The sequence below is a fragment of the Pezoporus occidentalis genome, unplaced genomic scaffold (genome assembly GCF_034315485.1).
Source record: "Pezoporus occidentalis ecotype Australia unplaced genomic scaffold, CSIRO_AGI_Poc_V1 ctg164, whole genome shotgun sequence".
Lineage (NCBI taxonomy): Eukaryota > Metazoa > Chordata > Aves > Psittaciformes > Psittacidae > Pezoporus > Pezoporus occidentalis.
In genome coordinates, this window is record NW_026913466.1 from 3,986,997 (window position 1) to 4,011,741 (window position 24,745).

A 24,745-nucleotide genomic window follows, 5' to 3' on the forward strand; every position below is an offset into this window, starting at 1 on the left:
TTGAATATTTCAGTGTTTCTATGTACTTTCAGTAACAGTTTAGATAGGGGGAGGCTGTATTTATGTGATAAAAGCATGGTGTCTCTGCAGTTACACTCTGTGCAGATGTCCTGGGTTTAGCAGTAGCAGGACAGCAGATTTGGCAAGGATTAAGAGAAGAATATCTTTACCTTTTTTTTCTGTAGTTGAATTCAGGAAGCGGTGGCCTTGAAGTAGATCTTGCACTGTTGTGTGTTGATGGTAGTGTTTGTGCTGAAGCATGTATCATTTAGTCACCTACATTATGGAAATTTGCTGGGCACTCATAATTCATAATTTATTTTTTCCATTATTATTCCTTTGAAGACGGTACAATTTAGAGATAATCTGTACTTCTAAATATTTGGTTTCTTTGGTCAAGTGTCCCTTGTGCATTTAGCAGAAGGCTTTCTTCTTTTTCTGCCTTGCCAGCACATTCTTTCTCACAACAGGTTCAGGTCTTGAAACACCAGTTTGGTTACGCTAAAGCCTACTGCAGTGCTGCTGATGGTTTCTAGACTATGGTTAAGCAGTGGTGTCAAGCATTTGCTTTCTCCTGTGTGAAACGTGTGGCATCCCACATGTCTGTGAATCATAGAAAATAGTCTGCACATTTTTGTTTCCTTTTCACACATTTATAATTTGGTTACGTTTGATACAGTATTTTTTTGAGTAGGCTGTTTTTTTCTTTTTAAGCTTTGGTTGCTAACAGTTTACGCAGAAGCAAGTCCAGTACCTCATTCATTTCACATTCAGATTTAAGGCAGAGGAAAAGGAAGACTTCCAATAGCTTTGTGTTCTTTGTCACTGTTGCCATTTAGCATTAGGTACCTCTGCAAGAGGTGGTTTCTGACCTGCTCTCTCTTCTCAGAAGAGCTACTGTGCCATAATTACATTTGGGTGCAGAAAGGGAACTCTGAATTTCCAGGCCTATTTTGAACACCAGTCCCTTTTAAAGCTTTTGACTGATGAAATAGGCTAGACTATTTAATTTGGAAGGGACCTACAACGATCATCTAGTCCAGCTGCCGAGTCAAAGCATGTTGTTAAGGGCATTGTCTAAAAGCCTTTTAAACACTGACAGTCTTGGACCATCAACCACCTCTCTAGAAAGTGTGTTCCAGTGTTTGACCACCCTCCAGGTAAAAAAATGCTTTCTAAAGCCCAGTCTAAGACTCCCTTGGTGCAGTTTTGAACCACTCCTCTTGTTGCATACCAGGAAGAAGAGATCAGCACCTCCCTCTCCAATTCCCTTCCTCACGAAACTGTGCAGAGCAGTAAGATTGCCCCTCAGCCTCCTTTCTTCCAAACTAAACAAGCCCAAAGTCCTTAGCTGCTCTGTGTTAGGACATTTCTCCTCTGAATGCATTCAAGGACCTTCACATCCTTCTTAATTGGAGAGGCCCAGCACTACATGCAGTATTCAATGTGAGGCTGCACCAATGCTGAATACAGAGGGATAACCACCTCTTTCAACCAGCTGGTTATACTGTGATGCACCCCAGGATGCAGTTTCCCCTCTTGGATGCTAATGACTTGTGGACATCTTCCCATTGCCTGACATTGAGGCTGATGGAAGGATTTCTCCTTATGGGATGGGGCAGGGAAGGTCTCTTCTGCAGCACATGTGGGACAGGAGGCAAGGACCCTGGCACATGCTGGCCAGGACTCTGCAAGGGAGTTTGAACAGTGGTCACTGGCTTCTTCCTGTCCTGCAGACTGGCACCAGTGCTTGTTGTAAACCAAAGCAGTGGTCTAAAGTTCCCGAAGAGACTGATCACTGAGCAGCCCTATGGTTTAATAGTGTAAACCAACCCTTAGAGTTGGTTTACCCACAAAATGAGGACTATGTGAGGTTTAATGTTTGTGGGGCAATATGTACAGAGTAGTTTTGCTTAGAAAAGCATTTGGTGAACCACATTCAGCACATAACAAGCTTAGAAGCATGTTCAGAAAAGTACTCAGCAAGTGGCATGTTTAACCCTCTGAGTCCCTTGTACTGCAGGGTTTGTGGAGAGAAAGATTCAAGCATTGTTTCAAGAAATAACCTGTAAATAATATGATTTAAGGGAAGCAGTTCTTCCCAATACCTGTTGTTTTGCATCTGTTTGTTGTTCCTTTGAATCCTACTAAGTTCTTGGCTTGGAGAGAAGAGATGCAATTTAACAGAATTGTATTCTCCTTTTCTGTTTGTTTTTTTTTTTTCCCACTGTGGAAGTGGTGAGATTTGATCATGTTTTCAAGTAAAGGCTGATATTTTCATTATGCATTTTTGTACCTCTAGTTGTTCAGTAAGGCCAAATTTCTTACTGTTCGCTCTCTCTAAGCCAGAGCTGCAGGAGACTGATGCAGACAGGAGCAATGTAGCCTCTGCTTGCTGTCAGTCTGCACATATTCATGGGGACAAGCAGGACACAAGAAGAGACAGAAGAAAGACAGAGGAAAGGGGTTTGATGGCCTTTTCACTTTTTCATGGAGATTCTGCTGAATTTGCTTTCTATATGTTTTCCATCTGTCCTCACTGCAAGCGTGTGCAATGTGTTCCTGCCCTGCAGCATAACGGCAGGGGGAGATTCATGCCACTTGCACTCTGTTATGTATATGTAACTATATGGTATAGTATGTATGCATAGTTAGATGTGTAGTTCCTATTGAAAGGAGCTTTTGTGGCACCACAACCTGGGTTTCAACCAAGTGAAGGGAGAGCCTCTGCTCCTGCCCTTTCCTTCATGCCATCCTCCCTCTTTCCACCAGCCACCTCTTGCTTTCCTCAGAGGGCTGAGGCTGCACCATTCTGTGCCTTTTGTCTCTATTTTCTGTGCCTCCAGTGAAAGGTTTAAATGGCTTTTGGTGACCAGCATTTGCTGTGAGTTTAAAAATGTCTGTCTTCCTGCCTGAAAATGGAGCTTATTGAACTGGTTATTTTATAATGCGGTATGCTTATGTTTCAGACTCCTCACACTTATTAATTCTTACTGAAATTGAATTGATTAGAATAAATATGACACTGATGAAGTTGTTATGAGCATTTATCAGGCCACATCCTTTTCCTGTTGTTTTCCTGGTATGCAGCTCTGAAGTCAACTATTCAAACATATTAGCATAAAATTTTTCTGGTCTTGAGCATTTCTTTGTAAATAACCACAACCACTGAAGCCAAACTAAGTAGGCCTGTAGCTTTGATGCTTATTTAGCAGTTAGGCTTGTGAGATGAAGTACAGGGGGAGGGGGAGAAACTGTTAGAATACCTTTTTCTTTAACTACGAGATTATTCCTGCCATAGTTCAATGTTTGCAGAGTTTTGCAATGGTGACACCTGCTTCTTCCAAGTAAATTGTTCCAGGATCCAGACTGTTGTTTCTTCCGTTCCTCTGTATCTCATAAACTTGTGAAATTTAGGTCAAATTCAATATTAAGATGAGTTTCTAAACTGCAAGTTTCTAAAGTTTCTAAAACTGCAGTTTATTAACATATACATAGCCTGTCACATTTCAGACAAATCTCTTCCTGGAGCTTCTTTTAAACTGACCTGGTTTATCAAACTAAGAAATATTGACCAGTTTTGTGTAGGATAACTCTTGCTTTTGATTCTGGATTGAGGGGAAACCCATCCATGCTGATTTAATTGTATTTCCCCCCACAAACAAATGTGGCTTCCCGCTCTTTTGCTCAACAGCACCTTCCACACCAATCTCCAAAGGACCCGTGGTAGAGAGAGCTACTACTCAGCAGGACAGAGATTTACAGGCAGTGCGTGATGTCACTGTAAAACCATTTCTTTTTGTCACCTTGATGCTAGCTAGACCGTGGCACTTTGTGTACAGATGAACCACAGAGCGAATGCGAGTGCTGGGTTTTGGTTTGCATTCAGCTGAGTTTTCACAGCCAGGTTGTGCACTGCTGTGCTGCATGGCTGTGGAGGAAGCACAGCTTGTATTTAGTCCCCTCCAGCTTGTCAGGGGTCCAGGGGCCAGTTTCTATTCAACAGAAGGGCAGGAAAAGCAGGCAGGGCCTCAGCGCTGGGAGCCTAAAGATTGCCACCTTGTGCCTTCCTTCTGGTGGGCCATGCTTGGTGGTGGGTGATCCCCTCTTCAGATATCTCTCTGCTTGTAGTAAAGGGCTGTGTTTTAAGTCATCTTCATTACTTACAGGTGTTCCATTTAATTTCAATACATTTCAGATAGGTCCATCTTCTATACCAAGGCACAGGAGACACCGAGGCTGCATCATGCTGCCGAAGGTGAACCTGGGTGAGTGACTGAGAAGGGTCGGAGTGCTCTGCAGCAAACATCCCAGCAAGAAGAAAGCCCAGGCAGCATTTTTGTGCTCATGTTGTTTTCACATTGCACAGCAGTTACTTCGTTACCCTCCATTCTTCACTTTTTACTTAGCACCACATTTTCCACCCTGAGGTACACACAACGTTCAGGGCTCCCAGCTCACAAATGAGAAGACACATGACTCAATCGCACGCTTTCCAGTGTACAGGAAAAAGCAGCTTTTTCCCTCTGCTGAGGGAAATCTGGGGCAGATTCTCTGAAGAGTCTCAGCCATGGCTTTCTAGCAAGTGTCAAGCAAGGAAAAGAGCCCCATGGCCAGGCAACTCCCTCAGTGGGCAACATGAGGTGGAGGAAGGCAGAGGATGTCTGTGGGGTAAGAGGGGGGTGGCTCCTCAGGGAGTGCTGGAGGGATGTCTTTTCTTTTCCCTAGCCTGGAGGATACCTTCCTACCTTAGGTGGAGGTGAGAGGACAAGCAAAGTTGCAAGGTTTGGTAAGGAGCCTTTCAATTTAAGCAACCCAGGAACAAACCAGTTTTGACAACTGAAATGTAAAGGTTAAAAAGTGTGGAAGGCTTGGGAATGGAAGAGGGTTTGCATTTCAGCTGAGGCCATGCTCAGGGACAGAAATAGATTGCCTGCAATGTTAAAATTTGAATAACTGGTATTACCTTAGGGCCTGGAGGAGGATTGTGGTGTATTTGGTACTCTACATGGTACAGCCACTTAAACGTTAAGAACTTCTGGTGGAAGAGCATAGCTAGCCAGTGTTTGTGCCACAGGAAACTCTGCACCTGCTGAGACACTGAAAATGCTCCTGGGATCACTCTACCAGTGTGCTGGTATATTGGCTGTCTGTTGTGATAGGGAGCTAGCAGTGGTTTATTTATATTGTATAATATGTGTACCATCTGAGTTACTGACCTTTGCAAAGCAACTGATTTGAAGCTCTGTGCCAGGTCTTGTAAATGCAGCAAGTGTGTGTTATGTGTGCTGTCCTTTAGAGACTGCCTTTCAACATGCCCCTGCTTCAGTGCTGTCTCCTAGCTGTGCTTCTGTTAAAGAACTATGCAAGCACATCATGGGAAAAGAGTGGAGCTGAAATCTTTAAAAACTTACAAAAAAAAAAATCAATACTTTGTCATTCATGACAGCTGCTGTTCGAGAGGTTTCTGGCCATACAGGTGAGTCATGGATGACAGACATCACCTGTATGTGATGCACTAGCAGGCATATTTAAAAGGATATTGCCTCAGCTGTGAGCATCACTGTTGTGGCCCTGTGTGCACCAAGGGCCACAGCTGATATGCCTCCTGCTAATGTTATCTCTGCTTTTTAGGCATTTACAGATCACACTGAAGCTCGTGGATGCACTCTTCACCTTCCAGTCAAACAAATTGAGGGAACAGTGATGACTGGAAAAACAGGGACCCAAAGACAAGACTAATGGTGCAGATGCTAACTCTGGCATTGACAGAGATTGGCAATGCTATCAGCCACATGAAGTTCTAATTCATTTAAAATAAACAATATTTGGTGTTAACATTGAAAAGAGTTTTCATCAGTGGGTGCACTGGTTGCAAACAGGATGAAAGATTTAGCTGGTCACACCTCTTGATATGTCCAAAGGTGAAATTGTAGGAAGAATGCACCAGAAAGTCAAAGACAGCAGCTTAAAAGCAGGAGACAATAAAACCAAGCCATTGATGCATGACCAAGGGTGTTTCAAGGGCAAAAGTCTGGAAGCAAGGTGTAGCTGAAGGCTGAAAGTAGGGAAATGTCTCTCTGCTAATTCCCACCTACTGGATGCTGGGAGACAGAGCATGATTTATGTTCTCTGTTTACAAGCTAAGGTTAAGTCTTGTCAGGTTTTCACAGGAGAGAATTCTCACTGGTTGGTTTGCTGAAGGTGGTGATAGCAAATTCTGTCTCTAAAGAGCTACCTGGACACATTTTATACGTAATAGACTTGGTACTTGGTGCACTTATGAAATACTTTAATTGATGGTAGGACTTTTTTGCTTCTGTTTTTCTCCTGTCTGCAGTATTGAGCCAACACAGGGGCAATTCCCACTGAGTTAGACTGAAACCCACAAGTGATGATACTAGAAGCATTAGGCTGTGTTCTAAATGAATAATGGTGTAAGAGAGAGCAGGGGTTTGCTCTCCAGTATGAGCGTAGAAAGGGAGCCATGTGCTCATTCTCTCACATTGTCAGCATCCTTGCTGGTGAGGCTCTAGCTGTAGCGTCAGCTTTGGTCCCTCCTTATGTCTGTGTGTTGCCAGAAAATAGCAGTGAAATGGATTTCTAGGGAGTTTAGTCAGCACAGAATTTGTTTGACGGGGATATGTAACTAAGCAATGATCCAGCTGAATTCCCCAAGCTGAATTTCCAGTGGTGGAATTCAAAATAGAAGAAAGAATAGGTTTCTCTTTGTAAATTAGGCAAATGTGATTTAGATTCATTTAGGGACGTTTGTGACTCAAAATGAATCACACTGTCTACTTCTAAGAAAAAAGATTTAATTCTCAGGATTCCTTTGTGTTTTTACTACAAAAGCCTAAAGAGAAACAGGTTTTGAAGGTTTTATTTCCTGGTAATAATTTTACTGTCTTTATTGAGCTTAGTGCTTGTTGTTACATGGAAAAAAGCCAAAAGAACCACAGTCATATTTAAACCAGTCGAGTGATCTCCTATGGTTTCAAGGCAATTGTGTCACAGGCCCTGCTTTGCAGTATGATTTCAGTTAAGTTAGAAAGAGATAGCTGGAGATGTTCAGAGTTCTCTGATTTTACTGAAACTGTAATGTGCTGAGCACACTTAAGATGCTGCAGTGCAGTGGAAGCAGAGAAAAGGCAGTGCTCTGTAGAAGATTAAAGCTGAGGTATGAGGATCGTATTAAAAGAAGTGGTATATTCCACAGGCATTGGTATGATTGTAGGAAATACTGAGGAAAATTCCCCAGCCAAAGTATACTCAAGGAAAGGGGAAACAAATTACAGTTATGCTTACTCAGTAAATAAATGGATTGAAGGTTTCAGCAAAACACTGGAATCTTCGTTTTTCCCAATAACACCCGACAATTAGTCAATTTAATAGAGATACTAATGACTGTTTGGATTCCTATTAACCTACAAGGGTAGTCATGCATGGTCTTTCCAGAGCTCAGCTAGCTTCTGGAATAATTGCTGGCTGCATCTTTGTCAGTAATGAGGTGACTAGGGTGGCAGAGATGCCTAATAAGCATCTGTATGGTTTCATTGGCAACATATAGATATGCAAGGGTCCAGCAGATGTGGAGGACACAGACAGGTGATCTGAGAGCCCAAATGTTCAAGTAGCCTTCTGTCCTGCAAGAGGATGGAGTGACTCTTGTTGAGGGCAATCCAGACCCTAAAAAAGCTGAATTGCTCCCTGGAGATGCCACAAGCTCTTCAGTGACTATTGAGGGAGCCTCTATAGTTTATTTGACATTGCAGTAGAGGGCGCTTTGCTTGAGGTTGGAGCAGTTCAGTCAGGAGACTGTGTGGTAAAATGCAGCTAAGAAACAAAGCTTCTGAGAGGACCTCTGGGGAACCGAAAAGTGACACTGAGCCCTGGCACTGCTCTTGGGGGCCCAAATGAAACCCTACTCTCATTTTAGCACATTGTACAAAAGATAAAATATCTCTATATCTGTAATATATACATATATATATATGTATCTCACATAACCAGACAGCCTACATCCTTTCTCTGCTCTTTCTATTAGCTTTATCTGGAATGTCTTGTGTTTACTTAAAGCTGCATTCTTTTTAAAAGGAGGACAGTTTGCGGTGTGCAATCTTGATGTGGTGATCATATCCATCAATGCTGTTGTTTGCAGTTTCAGAACTGTAACAGCCCTTTACCCATGCACTGAACTAGGTAAATGCAGTTTTGATTGGAAAGAAGATTAACTGTGGAGCAACATCTCTTACTCACAAGAGTAGTTTGCCATGTCTCAGGAAATATGAAAATGGAAGCAGTAACTAGGGGCTTAAAAATGAAGAAGAAAAGCAGATTTCCACTTATTCTTTAAACATGGACATCCGTCTGTCCATGAAGTTGTTGTACTTCAGGAAATGGGGGGAAAACCAACTGATTTTTCAAACCTCCCACAAACCTAAGAGCTCACAAGCAGCAGCCTGCCTTTGGCAGCACTTCTGGGTGCTATGGAGCAGGCTGCAAAGGGGCTGTCATGGGTAGGATCTCTCATACCTGTGGGATGATGCTCCTTGACCCATGGGAAGCTGTCCACAGGGTCCAGGGCTGGGGCCCAAAATGCTGGCTAAAAGAGGACTTGCAGAAGTGGTGAGGTGGGGTGAGGAGAAGATAAATGGCAGGACATGGTTGCTTCAAGACACCTGCATCTTGCCACAAGTTCTGCAAGCATGTCTTGTCTCCCCACAGCACTGCCTGTTGTGGCTTAAATGAGTAAGCACTGTTCAGCACAGGCAGTGTATGTAAAAGCAGCTGGCATGGTGTGGAGGAGGTGCCAGCCACTGGGTGAGGGCTAATTTTTAGAGTAAAGTATGTCAGTTGGTATAGATCAGGCAACACAGATGACATCCTAGTGCTCCGGAGCAGATTTACTGCAGGTCTGTTCGAGCTTGGTGTGTGCAGTCCAGTGGTGGCTGAGTTCACTCCTGGACAGATGAGTCTTCATCTTGGAGTAGAGAGTGTTGGGGAAAGCAGTGCCATCCCTATGACCTGCTGGTGAGGCAGAAATAGCAGCGATTTAAAACACAAGGTAATTAAAAATCCATGGTTGCAGCATGAATTTGACTCTGGTGATGCACTATGTTGCAGTGAGTGCTGCCAAGATTTATTTTGTACGTATTTTAAAGTTAAATAAATCAGAGAAAAAGTTCAAACAGGGCCAAAGGTGATGAACTGTGCCAATCCAGGGACACAGGATCACTTCATGGGACCAGAGCTACACTGGCTGCTCAGCCAGTGCTTGTCACCCTTTTTGCTTCTCGTATTTCCAGCACTAGATGGAGAGCAGTCTGTGCAGTGAAGGATTGTGTGTCTTGTCTTCAGTCATTCTGACTTCCTCAGATGAAAGACAGTATATAAATACAGCTATTCTTAGTCTGTCGAGGTTTGTTTCAGTGCTAACGCTTGCTTTAGTCTGTGTATTGGCCTGATGTTAACAAGATAAACAGAAGATTGCTTGCGGGAACTTGACATACCCATGCTGAAGGGATGCGTTTTATCTCTCTGGAGCTTTCCAGCTACTACTGAGGTAACAGAACTGCAAAAACTGATCATGCAGTGATATTATGTGGCAAGCAGTTCCTATGAGTGATTCCAAAGTAAATAGCTCTTTAGCCAACAGAAACTCATGTCAATGACATGTTTAGAAGCAGCCCAGATTCCCTCACATGATACTGTCTATAAAATGATGTTTCCTAACCTTAAAAATACAGGTGTGTTTTAGTTCTGGATTTGTTTTCTTCTTGCTCCCAACTACCTTTACTGGAGAAATAGATTTAACTGTTTCAGAAGTGGTCACTGTAGCTGAAGGAAGCCCCAGCCTATGCAGACCTGTCTCAGCATCCATCCCTTGCTGAGTAGCTAGATGGGCATCACACAGTGTGCCAAGTGCCCAGTCCTGCCCTGCCATGTCCTGCTTGAGCAGCAGGGTTTGTCTCCTGTGTGAGGGCCGGGTGGAAGCTGCGATGTGAGATGCAGTAGCAAAGGGCATGACTTTTAAGAGTGCTGACTGGGCATGCACACACAGGGCAGCTTGGAGACACCTATGGGGAGATGCACAAAATCCTGCCTTGGGCAGGGATAGGTGTTGAAGGGGTTTTCTGTGCCTCCTATGGTTTTTATTTCAGGAGTAGGTCTGCATCTTTGGACTGAAGCCATCTTGAGCTGCTCAGGCAGAGCCTTCTCACGGCAGTGGGCTCAGCTCTCCCTCTGCAGTAACCACTTTCCACCTCTGCTATATCCTCTTTTTATCTTCCTCTTCCCCCATACAGAGACAGAGAGCTAGGGAGCGAGAGAAGAAGCTGCTACCTCTTTTGGTAACTGAGCTTTCGAGCTATTCTCTTCACGCTTTGTATTTTGGCAGTGTTAGGAGAGCAGCCAGAGCAAAGCATGTGTGTAGCTTGTCTCTCTGTTTCTCTACAAACTTTGCAAACATGCTAATTTTAAATTAAACCAAGCCAGCTTTCCCATATGTACTCTTGTATGAATAACAGGCAGATTTCTTTTGATTTTGCTCAGGGCAAGCACATGTCTGCCCTCTTTATAAAGACAATTCCCCTTGGAAAAAATTAAGTCCCTTTTGGTGTGTGGCAGCCAAGGTGTCACTGTCCTTCTGGCTCCATAAAGGATTTGCCTGAACTATTGCTGTTTGCTGCTCTGGTGTTGAGCAGGTACCTGCAGCCTCTCAGGATAGCTGCCAGGGACATCTCGGGAGGTTCACACATAGGGCTCCTACTAGACTTGCCAGTTCCTCAAACGATGCTGCCTTTTCACAGCTCCTCTCTTTGTGTTTGGGTGGAAGTATGGAGAGCACACCCATGATTTGTAGGAATGAGTTAGTCTAAAGGGGAAAATATCCTGAATGTGAGGGAGGTAAAAAACCTGCAAAACAATTTTGCTCAGAGAGGTAGAAATGCGCACCCTTGAGTAGCATTCTTCTATCTTTTGTTTGTGTGCGTTTTGGGCAGGTCAAGTTGTGGTGTTGGAGAATGACATTTGAGTGAAATATTGCTTAGAGCAGCACACAAAGATGTCAGGTTTAGAATGATCTTGCTAAAGATCCATTTTGGTCTTCAAACCCGTTTCAACATCCTTTTAAGATCTGCAGGCTGCCTTAGGCAGTGAGGTGGCTGCTTTTCTCACTGCAGATTTCTGAACACTTGAAACTACTTGATATGATAAACTGCTAGAGCGATATTTATTAGGCTTTCTTTGTGAGTAAAACGTTGGAAGAAATGGTGGCTGATCATTCTCACAGGGAAAAACTGTCCGGTTAATGTTTGTAACTAAAGTATTTAATCATAATGAAATGATGTTGGACCTCTGCATGGTGCATGCCCACCTGTGCTCACCATAGCACATTGCTAGAAGGTAGGAGAATATTGGTGCTTCAAGCTAGGGTTTTCCAGCTTGTAAATCATATAATACCAGAAAATCAGTTTTATGAAAGCTGTAAGATGCTCTGTAACAGATTCTCTGCTTGTTATTAGATCATTTTAACTTACTTTTTTTTTGTTTAAAAACATTTAGATATGTTATTTCAAAGGGATTTCTGGGACAATATTGCTTTTTAAAAGGTTTGGCATTGTTCTGATGGTACTTTTATATATACTTAGTGGACTGGCACTGAGCTGAAGTGAAGATAGCATAACCCACCAGGCAAAGGGACACAAAAAGAGTTTGGGGAACAAACTATGGGGTTGTTTTGTTTTTAATTGGATTGTATTTCTTTTCCTTTTGTCCAGACTCCTTTCATGACTTACAGTCTTTCAGTTGCTGAGTGAGTGTACAAAATACAGCTTGGGGATCATATGGCTTGTTGCACAAATGCTACTTGTATGACGTTGGTAGACTAGTCTTCTATTGATAAGAATGCCCTTGAGAGCAGCCAGCCCTCTTCTGTATTGGAAAGACCTGCGGGGTTTGGCCCAGCTGGAGAAGTTTGACTGGATAAAACCTGTGTGTCCTGAAACAGCCTGACCTCTCCAGAAAAATATAAAGTTAAATGCAGCTGCTCTTTAAGGACCGTGTATACTTGCATCTGGTTTTGTTCAATTTGCCAAAGAGAGCGGAACTGAAAATATAACTTTGAAAGGCATTAATATGGGTGGTTTTGGGTAGTACTTGGTGGGTTTTTATATTCTTTATTGGCAGTGTTCAAGACCAGGTTGGGCGAGGCCTTGGGTGATCTGGTTTGGTGTGAGTTGTCCCTGCCCATGGCAGGGGGGTTGGAACTTGATGATCTTAAGGTCCTTTCCAACCCTAACGATTCTATGATTCTTAATCTATTTTTGTTTTTTCCCTCACTAAGACAATGCTGCTTTGACTTTACAGTGCAACTGAGCTCCTGGGAGGAGACCTGGGTATGTGAGGGGTTCACATTCAGGTTCTTACCATTTTTCTGTGTATTAATAACAACATCAAGAGGAAAGAAACCTTTTCTGTTGTGCAGTCTGAAAATAGAAACAGCGAACTTGTGTATTGACACAGGAAAGCTTTTGTTGTTGTTTTTAAAATGTCAGATACTCTTCAGCTTTATTATTGACAGAATTGTGTGCCTTCTCAAGCTGCGCAAGGCTTTTCATTGATTTTTGTGTCCTGGTATAAAAATAACACCAACTGGATATTCTCCAGAGCTATGAGTAAATTTCACAGAAGAGCCTGAACGTAAAATTCTGATTTAAAAAGACCTGTGGTCTTAGCTGCAGGTCAAAGAAAGAATTTAAGTGTATTATTTAAATGTAAGTACATCTTGAAAAGCAGTTAGTTGAAAGTGACACCTTCTTGCTCACAAGATCTCTTTTTGTGCTAAAAGATTTGACTGTTGTAATAGCCTTGTAAAACCAGCATGGATAGGTTCTCCTCCTCTCCCCACTCTCTTTCCCCCAGATTTCAAGAATGCTCAGACAGTTCTAATTTACATAGGCAACAGGCAAAATTTAGACAAATTGAGTTACATATAAAATCACTTTTGGCCAACAAAGAAGTGGCACTAACGACAATAAATGGGAAGTAGTCCAATCTTAACTTTTGGATTCTGTGCTATGAGTTTGCTGCTGTGTATGACATGAGCAGACTAAGTCTGTAGAGTTGTTGTTAGTAGTGGGCCCCATGACTCCCCATTCTTACAGATGACTTCTGTTTCCTTTCTTGAGAAAATCAGTTTGATTTCTATATGTAAGTGGAAGTCTCTCACTACCTGAGTGTGCTGGGCCTCTACTACTGAACAAGCATCAGCATGAGTGAATGTTGTCTCCCTAGCCCTGGCAGATCAAACTTCTCCTCCACCCATGCATAGGAGAGTCCCTACACACTTTTCCTTTCTCCCTATAGCATATGTGCACTTATTCCTTTGAAGATCAGAATATGACCTTTTCCAGACTTCTGGGTTTGACCATCTTTCCTGTTCTTACTTTTTCTGTTTATTATTGCTTAATCAGTTATTCTTGCTTGCCAGAGTTACAAACCTGATGTAGCTCCTGTGAAGGAAAACCTCGAACTAAGTCTTGGAGTTGTTTTAAGGAGAAAATGGTACAAATTTGTGATGAAATAGGTAGATAAGATTTTTATACTGCTATCTGGGGAATTAAAATGTATTTTCAAATCACACACTTCATATATATACAGCTTATGTTCTTTTTTACACAGATGTTTCATATGCAAAGTAATGTGAAAGGTGCAAAGAAGAAAGTTTAACTCATTGAAAAGGCTGCAAGTTTCTGAATGATTGCAGCACTAGCAAATAATGTTTTGAAAACTTAGTCTTGTAAAACTCTTTCTCTTGCTCTTCTGCAGATAATGGCAAAGATGGGGATAAAAACCTTGCTTTGCTTCTGAGTATCTTGCATGCCTCAGCTGCCATCATAGCTTTAATACTAAAAAGTTATAAAACACTTACACATTTAGGCCTAGTATTAGATATGTGCAGCTGCCCACTTGCACATTCATTTCTATGGAAATCAATTTGTACTCTCAAATGTGAGAGTATGAATTGTACTCTCAAAGCTGACCCCTTTCTTTTTAATTTGCTCCACAGAAGGTACTTTCTTTTCATCTGGGAACATCTGCCCCAGAATGAAGACTTGATTACAAGCAATCTTAGACCATTTTTACAGCCATTCTTAAAAGGTACAGAAATGGATTTCTTGATGGGAAATGCTTCTGGTGAGAGCATGAACAATGCAACATAATGGTATGAGAAATTGTAGGCTTAATTGCAACAAGGAAACCTTGAGTTTAGACTCAGAGCCAGACTTGCAAATGGTATAAGCATGTTGACATACCAGAAGTGCTGACTGAGAAGGGTTGAGGCATGTCTAGAGATGTTTCATGAGGTGTACAGTGCAGGCTAGATTCTAAGGAATGAGTTGGATAGAGCTAGTTCAGAATTCCAGTTGAGAGTAAGGAGCGTATCAGACAGGAGCTCCCTGTTTTTCTGTGATGCAGGGCTTGCTTCCCTAATTCCCCTCCTCCAAGAAAGAATGAAAAGACAGGCAGAATGATTTTGTACATCTGTCATATTGTATCTTTGCTAGAAATACAATAATGTAGAAATACAGTTAATCACATACACTCTTTCACTAAATGACATATTTGAAGGGGTTCTTTTGGTTTTCATATGCAAAAACAGATTAAAAATTGCAGCAGAAAACCACACTGACTCCTCAGCAAAGATATTCAGAAATGTTTGTTGCTCAAGTAATTGCAGTACCAAGACATTCTCTTGGGGTTGTATATTGGGCAGCCCATCCTCCATGAAAGAGCAGAGGCTGCTGCCCCGTGTAGCAGCCCCAGCCAGTGTATAATGCTTACAGGAGAGAGGATTCACTGTTACCTCAGGCTGGCCAAGCTGTTCAGAGCAAATGAGCTCCAACAGTGACCTTCTGGAAGATTTACAGAAGGGAAGAGCAGAGTCAGACTTTTGTCTGGGTACTGCTATTCAACTCTCAGACACCTTCTAATACTTATTTCCCTATCTGGCCCTTAGCAACAACTTTTTGATCCCATTGCCAAAAAGAAAACTGGTGCAGCAATGACAAAGGCTGATTTTCAGTGGCACTGCAGTGATCTGGGTAGTTTTCTTCTGTCAAGCCTTTCACATTTAGTAGATACCGTCAAGGTTAATGCTTCTTTTGGTGTCACTCTGTCACTTTGCTAATGCTGTTTCTTTTTTCCAACATTTTTCCCTTTTTAACTTTAAAGAGAAGAAAAATATGGAACAGGTTCACATTCATCAGAAAATCATTGTCTTTCTCCTGCACCCTCCCTGCCGTGGCCAAGGTGACCCTACTGCTATTGCTGTTGGCATCCTGTGAGGCAAGCCAGAGCCAAGGAAGAGGTGCTCTCCTACTGCTGGCAGTCTCATCATGTGGCACAAGGCTTAAAAACAGGACACAGTTCAATCATCTTTTTCAGGTGTGTCTTCTCACGGAATTCCTTTGCAGCAAGGTAATAAAAGATGGCGTCCAGGCAGCAGTTGAGGTTGGCTATTATCATTGACACCTGAATGAAGAAGCTGATGGTTTGTTTCAGACTGCAGTCCACTATCACATGCTGTCTTACCAGGTACTGCAGGCAGATTGCAAGGTGGACAGGTGTGAAGCACACCAAAAACACCACCAGGTTGATGATAATGACTCGTAAGGAGCCATTGCTTTCTACCTTCTTTTTAGCTTGACTTTTGTAATTCAGAAGAATCCAGATGTTTTGGGCAGAGCAGAAAACAATCACTGCAAGTGGGATCAGAAATCCAAAGATTTCTACAGAAACAATGAGGGGGGTGCTCCACGCCTGTTCTGACATGTTGTGAAAGCACTTAAAATTATCTTCCTCGTGAAACACATACATTGGGGTGCTGCAAAGCCAGGCTACTGCCCAGATGAAGCAGCAAATCAAGATAGCCCATTTGGGGGATTGGTTAGCTCGACCTTCAAATGGGTGCCTTATGCAGATATATCTGTCGATGGTAATGCAGACGATGATGAAGATACTACCATACATGTTGACAAAATACAGAGACTCTATGAATGAGCACAGGAGTCTGGGTGCTTTCTTGATAGAGTAGTACAGCTTGAGTGGGAGCGAGAGAAGCAGCAAGACATCTGCAAGTGCGAGATTGATCATGTACACTGAAGTTTTGGTTTGCTTCTTCCAAAAACAGCAGAACACCGATAGAGCCATGGCATTGAGAACCAGCCCGAGAATGAAGGTAGGGATGGAGATCCCCAGCAGCAGGGTCTTTGCTAATCTGTCGATGTCTGCAAAGTTGCATTCCCCGCTGCTGTTGGACGTTTCTCCCCTAAAATGACAGAGAAAACAGGTTGGAAATGTGTAAGGCTCTCAGTGAAAGCCTTGATATATCAGTGTGAGATACTTTTCAAACACAGCTCTGGGATTTTTTGGTTTTGAGCTAGATGCTTGTCTTTGGTGATTACTGAAAGCAAATCCTTATTTCAAGCACAGAGCTTTCTATTTCTAATTTGAGTGCTTGATCTGTTATAAAGGAGACTGATTCTCGACACCAGGTAGTCAGCATCCACTGACTATCACACCCTTTAAATTAATCCCATTCAGATATTGAAGAGACTGACTTATTCAAACATACGTTTTCAAAACTCTGAAGTGTACTTGCCATCTCTAGTAACTTGTAAATCTGTTGAAACTTCTATAACACTTCTGTTCCTTTTCCTCATGAAATTATTGTTCCATATTAAGGTGGGTCAAACTAATAGCTAGGTTTTTATTCTTATATCCATGATTCCCTATGTATCAGTAGTTCTTGCTGATGTCTTTTTACTACACCTGCATTTATATGGGTATTATAATTTCATATAGTGCTTCTATCTGATGCAGTTTTTTAGAAGGTAAGCTTAAGAAGATTGATATTTTATGTAGATATAAACTGAGTAAACATGTTTTCTAGCTTGTGCTTAACTTCAAGCATTAGATAAGTTTTGGATTTGCAAGTACTTTAACTGGTTATTTTAGATAATCTGGCAAAGATTAGCAAATAGTGGTTGGAACTAGATGATCTTATGGTCCTTTCCAACCCTAACTATTCTATGATCTTCATAATATCGTTCTTTAAAAAAGTATGATTCGTAGGGAATAAGTGTTACCACCGGTCTTAAAAATGTATGTATGCTCTAACAAACTATGCCTTAAAAGTGCTTTTTGAGAACGTCCTTTAATCAAAATCACAAAAAATCCTAATGAAGGAGAAGATATTGGTAGATAAAATTCCCAGTCCAACTCAGCTAAACAAATAATTCAAAAGATATTTTATGAGTAAGTTAAGACATTTTAAGAAGAATCAGATCAAGAGGGGAATCTCTGCTTTGGAGGACAAAAAGTGACAGGTCATTCATGAGCACTACCAAATGGAGCTGAACTTTGCTGAAGAAACAATTTGTTTAGATGGCTAAAATAAAATATAAAATAAGAAGAGAGAAACATGGAGAACAAGTAGATCTGCTAAATATTAACTGAGAAAATGGGCTTGGGTTTTGCCAAATCTTATACCTCTGCTTTTCAGAGGGATGCTGATATTGTGCTGGAGGTCAGAGGTGTGTTGACTTAGAGGAATTGTGAGTGAAAATGGAAATAACTGTATCTGAACAGAGAAGGAACTCAGAGCTTAACATGTTCATATGAGTGAAAACAGTTTATTTCTAGCTCAGACTATGAAAAGAAGAGGCACATAAAGCTTGAAGGCCCAACCTATTAATTGTTATGAAGTGTATATGTTATTAGTGGATCTAGAAAAGGATTAATCTAGTTTATCTGTTGAAAGAAAGTATGGCATAGAATCACAGAATGGTTTGGGTTGAAAGGGCCTTAAAGCTCATCCAGTCCCAACCCCTGCCACAGCCAGGGACACCTTTCGCTAGAGCAGGTTGCTCCAAGCCCCGTCCAAGCTGGCGTTGAACGCTGCCAGTTATGGGGCAGCCAGAACTTCTCTGGGCACCCTGTGCCAGTGCCTCAGCACCCTCACTGTAAAGAATTAATCAAATGTGATTAAAGCAATTCTGTAAGTGTTGAGTAAAATCTTCTTAGAGATTTTTAAGGAAAACTGTTCAATAATGGTTTGACACCTTCTGTCAGACCATTATCTTCTTTGAAGTGTCTGCTTTTTCAGATAAGGGTAAGGCTGAAGATTGAAGGCACTTGCATTTCAGTGAAGCACACTAGTTTCACTAGCATGCTAGTGAAGCACTAGGAAAACCGGATGTCAGAACAGGGGCTATTAAGTAGGTGAGCAAATGGTTGCAAGAAAGCTAATGAGGACCACAAACAGGCTGGATGCAGGCTACTAGAAGGATGCACAAATTCACTGAGACATCTCCTTGGCAGCTTTTCCTTCAGTGACCGCACTATAGGAGAAAGCATGACATGCTGCTGGTCAGGGGCAGATCCAATTGCAGTTTCCAGACAGCTGGACAGAGCCACATGAGTTGGACTGGTGCAGCTTTGTGAACTTGGGAAATAGCAAAGAGAAATCCTATTGTTATCAGTGAAAGGAGAACAAAAAGAAAACTTTGATTTATTAGTCAATCTGAGATTGAGTCAATCCCTTTGAGTGAGAAGCATGTGGCAGCTGCTTAGAAAACCATGTGATTGTGGTACATGAGAGGTGAGATAATTCCACTAAATGTGGAGATGCACTGAGGCCATGTGTTCAAGGGGTTATTATAGGCAGATGCTGCTGTCACCTGAGGGCAGGACAGGTAATAGGAAATAGAGGAAGTAGGAGTGCTGTCCTGTTGTGTGTTGTGTGTCTTCTGTGACCAAGAACATCCTTTCAGCTGGGGAAAAAATCAGATGACATGAAGTATTTTAGATGTGTGACACCTGTTAATCCAGCACTTTGTATTTTAAATGTATCAGAAAATTGCTTGTGATGTCTCATAAAAGTCCAAGTTTAGATTCTACTTTTATCAGGTTTCTGTCTTCACTGAATACTTTTTCTTTAAAACTCATTAGTACCAAATAACGTACAGTATTACCCCTGCAAATTGTTCATGTTAAGAAAACGTTAGCCAGTCTCTAAACTGGTAATTTCCAGTACTCTAACAGAGTGCCTCATTCTCAAAAACTCGACATTTTTCATCATTTTAACCTCTTCAAATTTAAATTTCTCATCTTGAGATATTCAAGGGAACTCTTTGCAAACAGTCCGCACTCAGTAATATGTTTGCTCAAAATTATTCAAGATGCATTTTCATTGACAAATAACCTTGCAGTCATTTCCGAAGCACCATCTTTACTCCATTGTCCAAATTACTAATACTGATGATATCCAACCTGCGAGATACTGAATTGTACCAAACACATCTTTCCTGTATGGTAGACACTAATTATATCTCAGTTGATAGTCATTAAGTATATGGAAGTTTCATATCTATCATGTTTCCTTTGTCTGCTTACGAGAATTTCTTAGAGATAGTGTTTGAAACCTTCTTTCCCCCTCCTTCACTCTGTCCCTGACTGCTGTCTACTTTTCACAGCAGAAAGTCGAATTACTTCTATTTTAATCATTCTTAGATGAATCTGTGCACATTGTTACTTACCCCTGCATTGTCTTCTGGGTGCTTGCAAACAGATTCTTCAGTGGGTGATTCCAATAGTTACCCAAATGCTGAAGCCAGGCTTAGTGGTCTCCTCCTTTTCCACTTTTTAAGAGACGGGCACCAGGTTTTCTCTTTTCTAGTCTTCTGAAGAAAATTCCTCCATCTTGCAGGGGTTTCTTGAAGGAATTGCCTGCAGCTCTAGGATTGTTTCAGACAACTAGAAGCCAAATGTAAGAGCTTGTAATTAATTCAAGGAGTTTTTCTTCTCTGGTCCAGACCCTGTGTCATCACTGGTCCATTTGTTCTTGATTTTTCCTGTTGAGTGAGGATTTTCCACTTCCTACGGACTAGTCAAAAGCTAACTGGGTTTACCAATAGCAGGAGTTAGTGGTTAAGCTAGCAGCAAATGTGTACTGACATAGGAAATGGCACAGCAAGGTTTTACAGAATTTGCTTTGCTAGGGTTTTTTGCAGCACAGCATGCTGTGAATGGTTTCCTCCTTGTAGCTCGGATCTGAGTTCATCTGGCACTAGCTGGGATTCGCACAAGTCTGCATCTTAGCACAGATTAGTGACGACAGATTAAGGATATTCTTATCCATGAATACTTCATTAGCAGGAACATTCTCTGCATAAAATCTATAACTGGCTGTAAGTGTCGTTGTAGCTTTAATAGTAAGGAAATGATAATCAGATGACAGAACACAGCAAGCCAATGATTTTTAATCTAGCTATACTGCAAAAGAGGAATGAGGAATATTCAAATCACTACTTCAGCAAGGAATTTTACAGCATTTACCATGATCACCCTCCTAATCAACACAAAACAAATAATGTTACTGCTGCAAAGCAGACTTTGTTGATATTAATTTGCTAGAAGACTATTCATGTTATAGATAAATTATTCATTTGTGAACGCACAGGAGAAGAGTAAAATGGCTTAGTGCAATGCAGAGCAGTAAGCCCTGCTGTATCTGCCATATATTTCTTCTGTGGGTGGATAATTTCTTATAATTTTATTCTAAGTATTTTGATTACAACAGAATATATCTATGCTTATCACTAGAGCAGACCTCTTTTTTTTTCCTGCTCTGTGCTAAGCAACACTACATTTTTGATCTTTATCAAACTAGCTTAAAAATACTGCTTTGCAATCAATGCTGCTATTATTTGGGGAAAAAAGTTATTAGTTAAAATAGGAATTACTTTACCTGAACCCAGCAAGCAGATCAGCAGCGTTGCTTTGGTCCCAGTTGTTCTATAGAGCACGACAGGATTTGCTTGTAGACCATACCCTACCAGTGCTCTTAGTAAATGGCATAACCACATCCTCCTTATCTTTTTTTGTTGGGTTTTTTTTTTGTTTTTCCTTCCTATTTCAAAACACATTTTGTGTTTCTTTATATAGACAACTCAAGGTGAAAGAGTGCAAAGACCTGAATCCTCAGCTGTTTCCAGTCAGTAGTCAGTATAGGGCAAGCAGTGATTTGTCTCTGAAGCCAGTTGGCTTTGGACTGGACATTACCTTGTGTGAAGGAGCTGAGAGTTTCTATGGTGATGTGGTGGCTACCTCCAAATGCCCAGTTATTCCTTGAGCTGGAGGAGAGATGAGGATGTGGCAAGTGGTAGGAGAGGCTGTCATAGAAATAGGGTTTCCCCCCACTTTCTGCTCAGTTTGCATATTGGAGATCAGTAGTTCAGCACTCAGATGCTTTTGAAAGATACAGCTACTTATATGCATGCAGCTGTTGAACTATTTAAAGGGCATGTGCCAGTTTTAGCCAGTTGAGGTGTTTGATTCATAACTACAAGCAAACAAATGTTTATTGGTGAGAGGAGTGAGGTATACAGAACACTAAACTAGTGCCTTGTATGCGAGTCATGCAGTAGCCAAGACACATTTTCAAGGTTTTTCCATCAACAGCACTTTCCTGACTGGAGTCTGAAGGTCTTCCTCTGCCCTGGGAGGTGTCATGCAATGTACACCTTTCACAAAGGTAATGGTGCTTGCAAAGAGTAAACAGCAGGAATATGAGGGCATTCATCCACTGCTGTATTCAGGAGAGAGCAGGCAAGGGTGGGACACAGCAAAGCACCCAAAGCTGCTGGTCTCCTCAGGTCCTGGCCAGCTGTGGCTTGGCTGGGACTGGCATTAAATGATGTTCCTGGTTACATAAAGTGACATCTTTTACTGGGAAAAAAGTTAAGTGCGGTTTGATGACAATGTGATATTCTCATACATAAGAATTTCATCTCCAAGCAACACAACTGGCAGGAGAATCAAACCCCAAGTAGCTCATCTGTGTGTATCACATGGGCACTTCATACAAATGAATGCAAATAGTCTCTCTGGAACCTTTCATGTTGAAGTGTGAAACTTGCTTGTTTAGGGCTGAGACAAGCTCTTCTAACTTGTGGGCTGCTCTTTTACCTTACCCACTGCAACCCTTTTCTGTGGCTGTAACTACAGGGTGAGGGAAGCTCTAAGTGACATTTTAGAAGTTACCACCTGGCTTTGGAGGCACTTCAGTCTTTCTGGGGAAATCACTAGAATCATGGACTGGTTTGGGTTGGAAAGGACCTTAAGATCCTCTAGTTCCAACCCTCTGCCATGGGAAGGGGCAGGTTACATTCCTTGCAGAAAAAGCAGAAAAGCAGCACCAGCATTTGTATTCCAGGGCTTGGAGAAAAAAATACACACTAATCTCTTAATGCATTTTATATTTCCTGTCTCTGAGATCTGAAGAAGTAAAAAAAAAAAAAGCAGAACCCTGAAAAAGTTTGGGTAAACTTTGGAAGCAGTTCATGTAGGAGAAGAAACGAAGGCAGCCTGATTCATATCATTTGGGAAATGTGTTATGGAACTGTGAGGTTTCAAGAGCTTTTCAGCTTCTGTCTTCTCAGAGCTGTGGGCTTGTTACAAGTCTCAGTAATGGACTGAAATGAATCTGGGGTCACGAAAAGAAATCTAAGAGTGCAACTAAATATTAGGATAAAATAAATACACTACAATTACGTGTGACCTCTGAATGAATGATTTTGAATGTCCTTTTGCAGCTGAAGAGGGCCTTTTGCAGGTTGGATTTTCTGGTTTAACTAGGACAACTTTTATCTAGAGCGAAGTCCTTTGTGCTGGCAGTGTCTATCACCCAGCACTGCTGCTCTCTAAACACTGAATTCCAGAGACCCAGGCACCTGCGTGGCTCTGAGGTTTTCAATGGGGAGGAGGGCTTTGTTTGGTTTAGTTTAATTCTTTTCTTATTTAATTAACACTAAAATGTGCCGTGGTTCTTGTTTGTTTGCTTGTTGTGGTGGGGGGTGGGGAGGGGAGGGAGGGTGTGCTTTAGAGCTTGGTGAGCTTTCTCCATTTTTTACCCTCTAGGTGCAATAACTGCTGCTCATGCTAGGTCAGGCAACAGCAGCCAGCATTTGTCATTCTCAAGGAATCAAAATCTCTTTTGGAGGAAATGTTCATACAATGCAAAACCACATTCATTTGCATTACAGAATCATGAATTCTGCTGTTCTCTTTTTAGTGGAAAATATATTAAAGCAGCATTGCAGTTCAGCTTTCACAAATGTCTAGAATATGTGTTTGCTAGAATGGAATACTTAATGGCCAGAAAGGAATAAGTCACATCTTCGATCTAGAATTAAGATACTCAAATGCAAATTAATCTCATTTCAAAGGTGGGGTCCAGTGTGTTTCTGTGCCATTCTGAAGGCATGTCTGACTTGTTCTTGCAGACAGCTATAAAATATCATCTCTGATAACAGGACTTTATCAACCAGAGCAAAAAGAGTCAGGAAAAAGACATTGCCCAGTAGAGTGAGTGAAAAACTGAATGTCTTTGTCCTTGCAAAAAGGGCTTGATGCAGTGGGGAAATAGAAGTCTTATCAGCCCAGGCCTAAGCCCAAGTTATCTTCTGTGTTGTGCTGTGAATGGTTTCTGATACTTCTGTGTGTGTTTAAAGATTTCAAAACCTGGAATGCCAAAGTGAGTTAAGCTAACAAGTTATCTTGTTCCGAGCAGGCTATAACAGCTTGTAACTCCAAAAAGGGCTTCTTAAAAGGACACTAATTTCTCCTTCATCTAAGTCCAGCTAAGCAGCAGCACGCTTCTGGAAAGGAGAACTACACAAAGAGCTTGTGATGCCATCACCTAACTGAAATTGTACCTTGATGCTCTTTCTGCCTAAAGAACAGGTAAATTAAAGAACAAGTTCAATCTTCATTAGTGACTTGGAAATTGTTGCTTGTGATTGGGTTGGAATATAAGCAGTGTTTTCTGGAGGCCTTGTGCTTCACACTTCCGCTCTATGGGGTGCTCAATATTCTTTTCCTCATCCTCGTAAGCAACCAAAGCCTGGCTTACTGTGGCCTATTGTGCAGTTGGGAACCTTATATGGTGAGGGGGTTGTGTTTTTCTTATGCAGCCACTTGTTTGCAGAAAGTTCAGGACACTGCAAAACTGGAAATCAGGAAACTTGGCAACTGCTGTATTTTATGAGGAACAGCCACATTCAGCACCTCCAAGATGAGGCAGACACCATTAAAGGCAGCTCAGGACAGAGGGAAAAAGTGCATTTGCTCTTGGAGCTGCCCAGCTATGAATGTAGATTTGTTTCTGACTGCATTTGAGAAACCTTACAAAGGTTTCTCAGGGTTAAATGTTGAGAGGAAAGGAACTGGTGAGCACCCAGTCTCACACTGGTATGGTTGAGGGAGCAGAACTGTGGGAGCAATATTTTAAAGTATGGAGTATCTTCAGCTATATCTGATTCAGAAATTCACCAGCAGGACACCAGGCATGCAGGGTGGCATCTCTTTCATAGCTTCAGATACCCACAGTCTGAGCTGAGCTGAAATGATCTAATTCACCATAGTTCAGTTGGGTCTTCCAAAGCCAAAAAGACTGGTTAGATATGGCCAGAGTCAGTCAGGTGCCAGTGAGGACATGTGTTTGATGGCCAGTCCATCCGTCCTTCAAGGCAGGGACAGAGCAGCTTGCATCTGGCCAAATGCAATTCTGGTCATGGCTGTACCAATGGACTATAACTTTTCCTGGGTATTTGTAGGAAGGAGCAGCCAGCCAAGCCGTGAGCCCAGCTCTAGTGAGACTGTGTAAGAATAGACACAG

The 24,745-nt window shown here is 41.8% G+C and overlaps 1 protein-coding gene and 1 long non-coding RNA gene across 5 annotated transcripts; one reads left to right on the top strand and one right to left on the bottom strand.

Moving 5' to 3' along the window:
• Window positions 1–5,822: 5,822 nt before the first annotated feature.
• On the bottom strand, window positions 5,823–21,251 carry GPR55 (G protein-coupled receptor 55). 3 transcript variants are annotated; one of them, XM_062613254.1, is made up of 4 exons: window positions 21,130–21,242; window positions 20,816–20,862; window positions 19,605–19,821; window positions 15,388–16,333 (listed from the first exon to the last, which is right to left on the bottom strand). In XM_062613254.1, the coding sequence occupies exons 3-4, from the start codon at window positions 19,610–19,612 to the stop codon at window positions 15,400–15,402; spliced, it is 942 nt and encodes a 313-aa protein (XP_062469238.1). In that variant the 5' UTR covers window positions 19,613–19,821; window positions 20,816–20,862; window positions 21,130–21,242; the 3' UTR covers window positions 15,388–15,399. The 3 variants fall into 3 exon arrangements, 1 of the variants encoding a protein (XP_062469238.1); XR_009963714.1 differs by lacking the exon at window positions 15,388–16,333 and adding an exon at window positions 5,823–9,027 and having other exon boundaries at window positions 20,816–21,251; XR_009963713.1 differs by lacking the exon at window positions 15,388–16,333 and adding an exon at window positions 18,561–18,839 and having other exon boundaries at window positions 20,816–21,251.
• Window positions 15,371–23,839, top strand: LOC134160852 (uncharacterized). 2 transcript variants are annotated; one of them, XR_009963716.1, is made up of 2 exons: window positions 15,371–15,450; window positions 23,639–23,839. It is a non-coding gene; the product is annotated as an uncharacterized LOC134160852 (long non-coding RNA). The 2 variants fall into 2 exon arrangements; XR_009963715.1 differs by lacking the exon at window positions 15,371–15,450 and adding an exon at window positions 22,261–22,533.
• The last annotated feature ends 906 nt before the right edge of the window (window positions 23,840–24,745 follow it).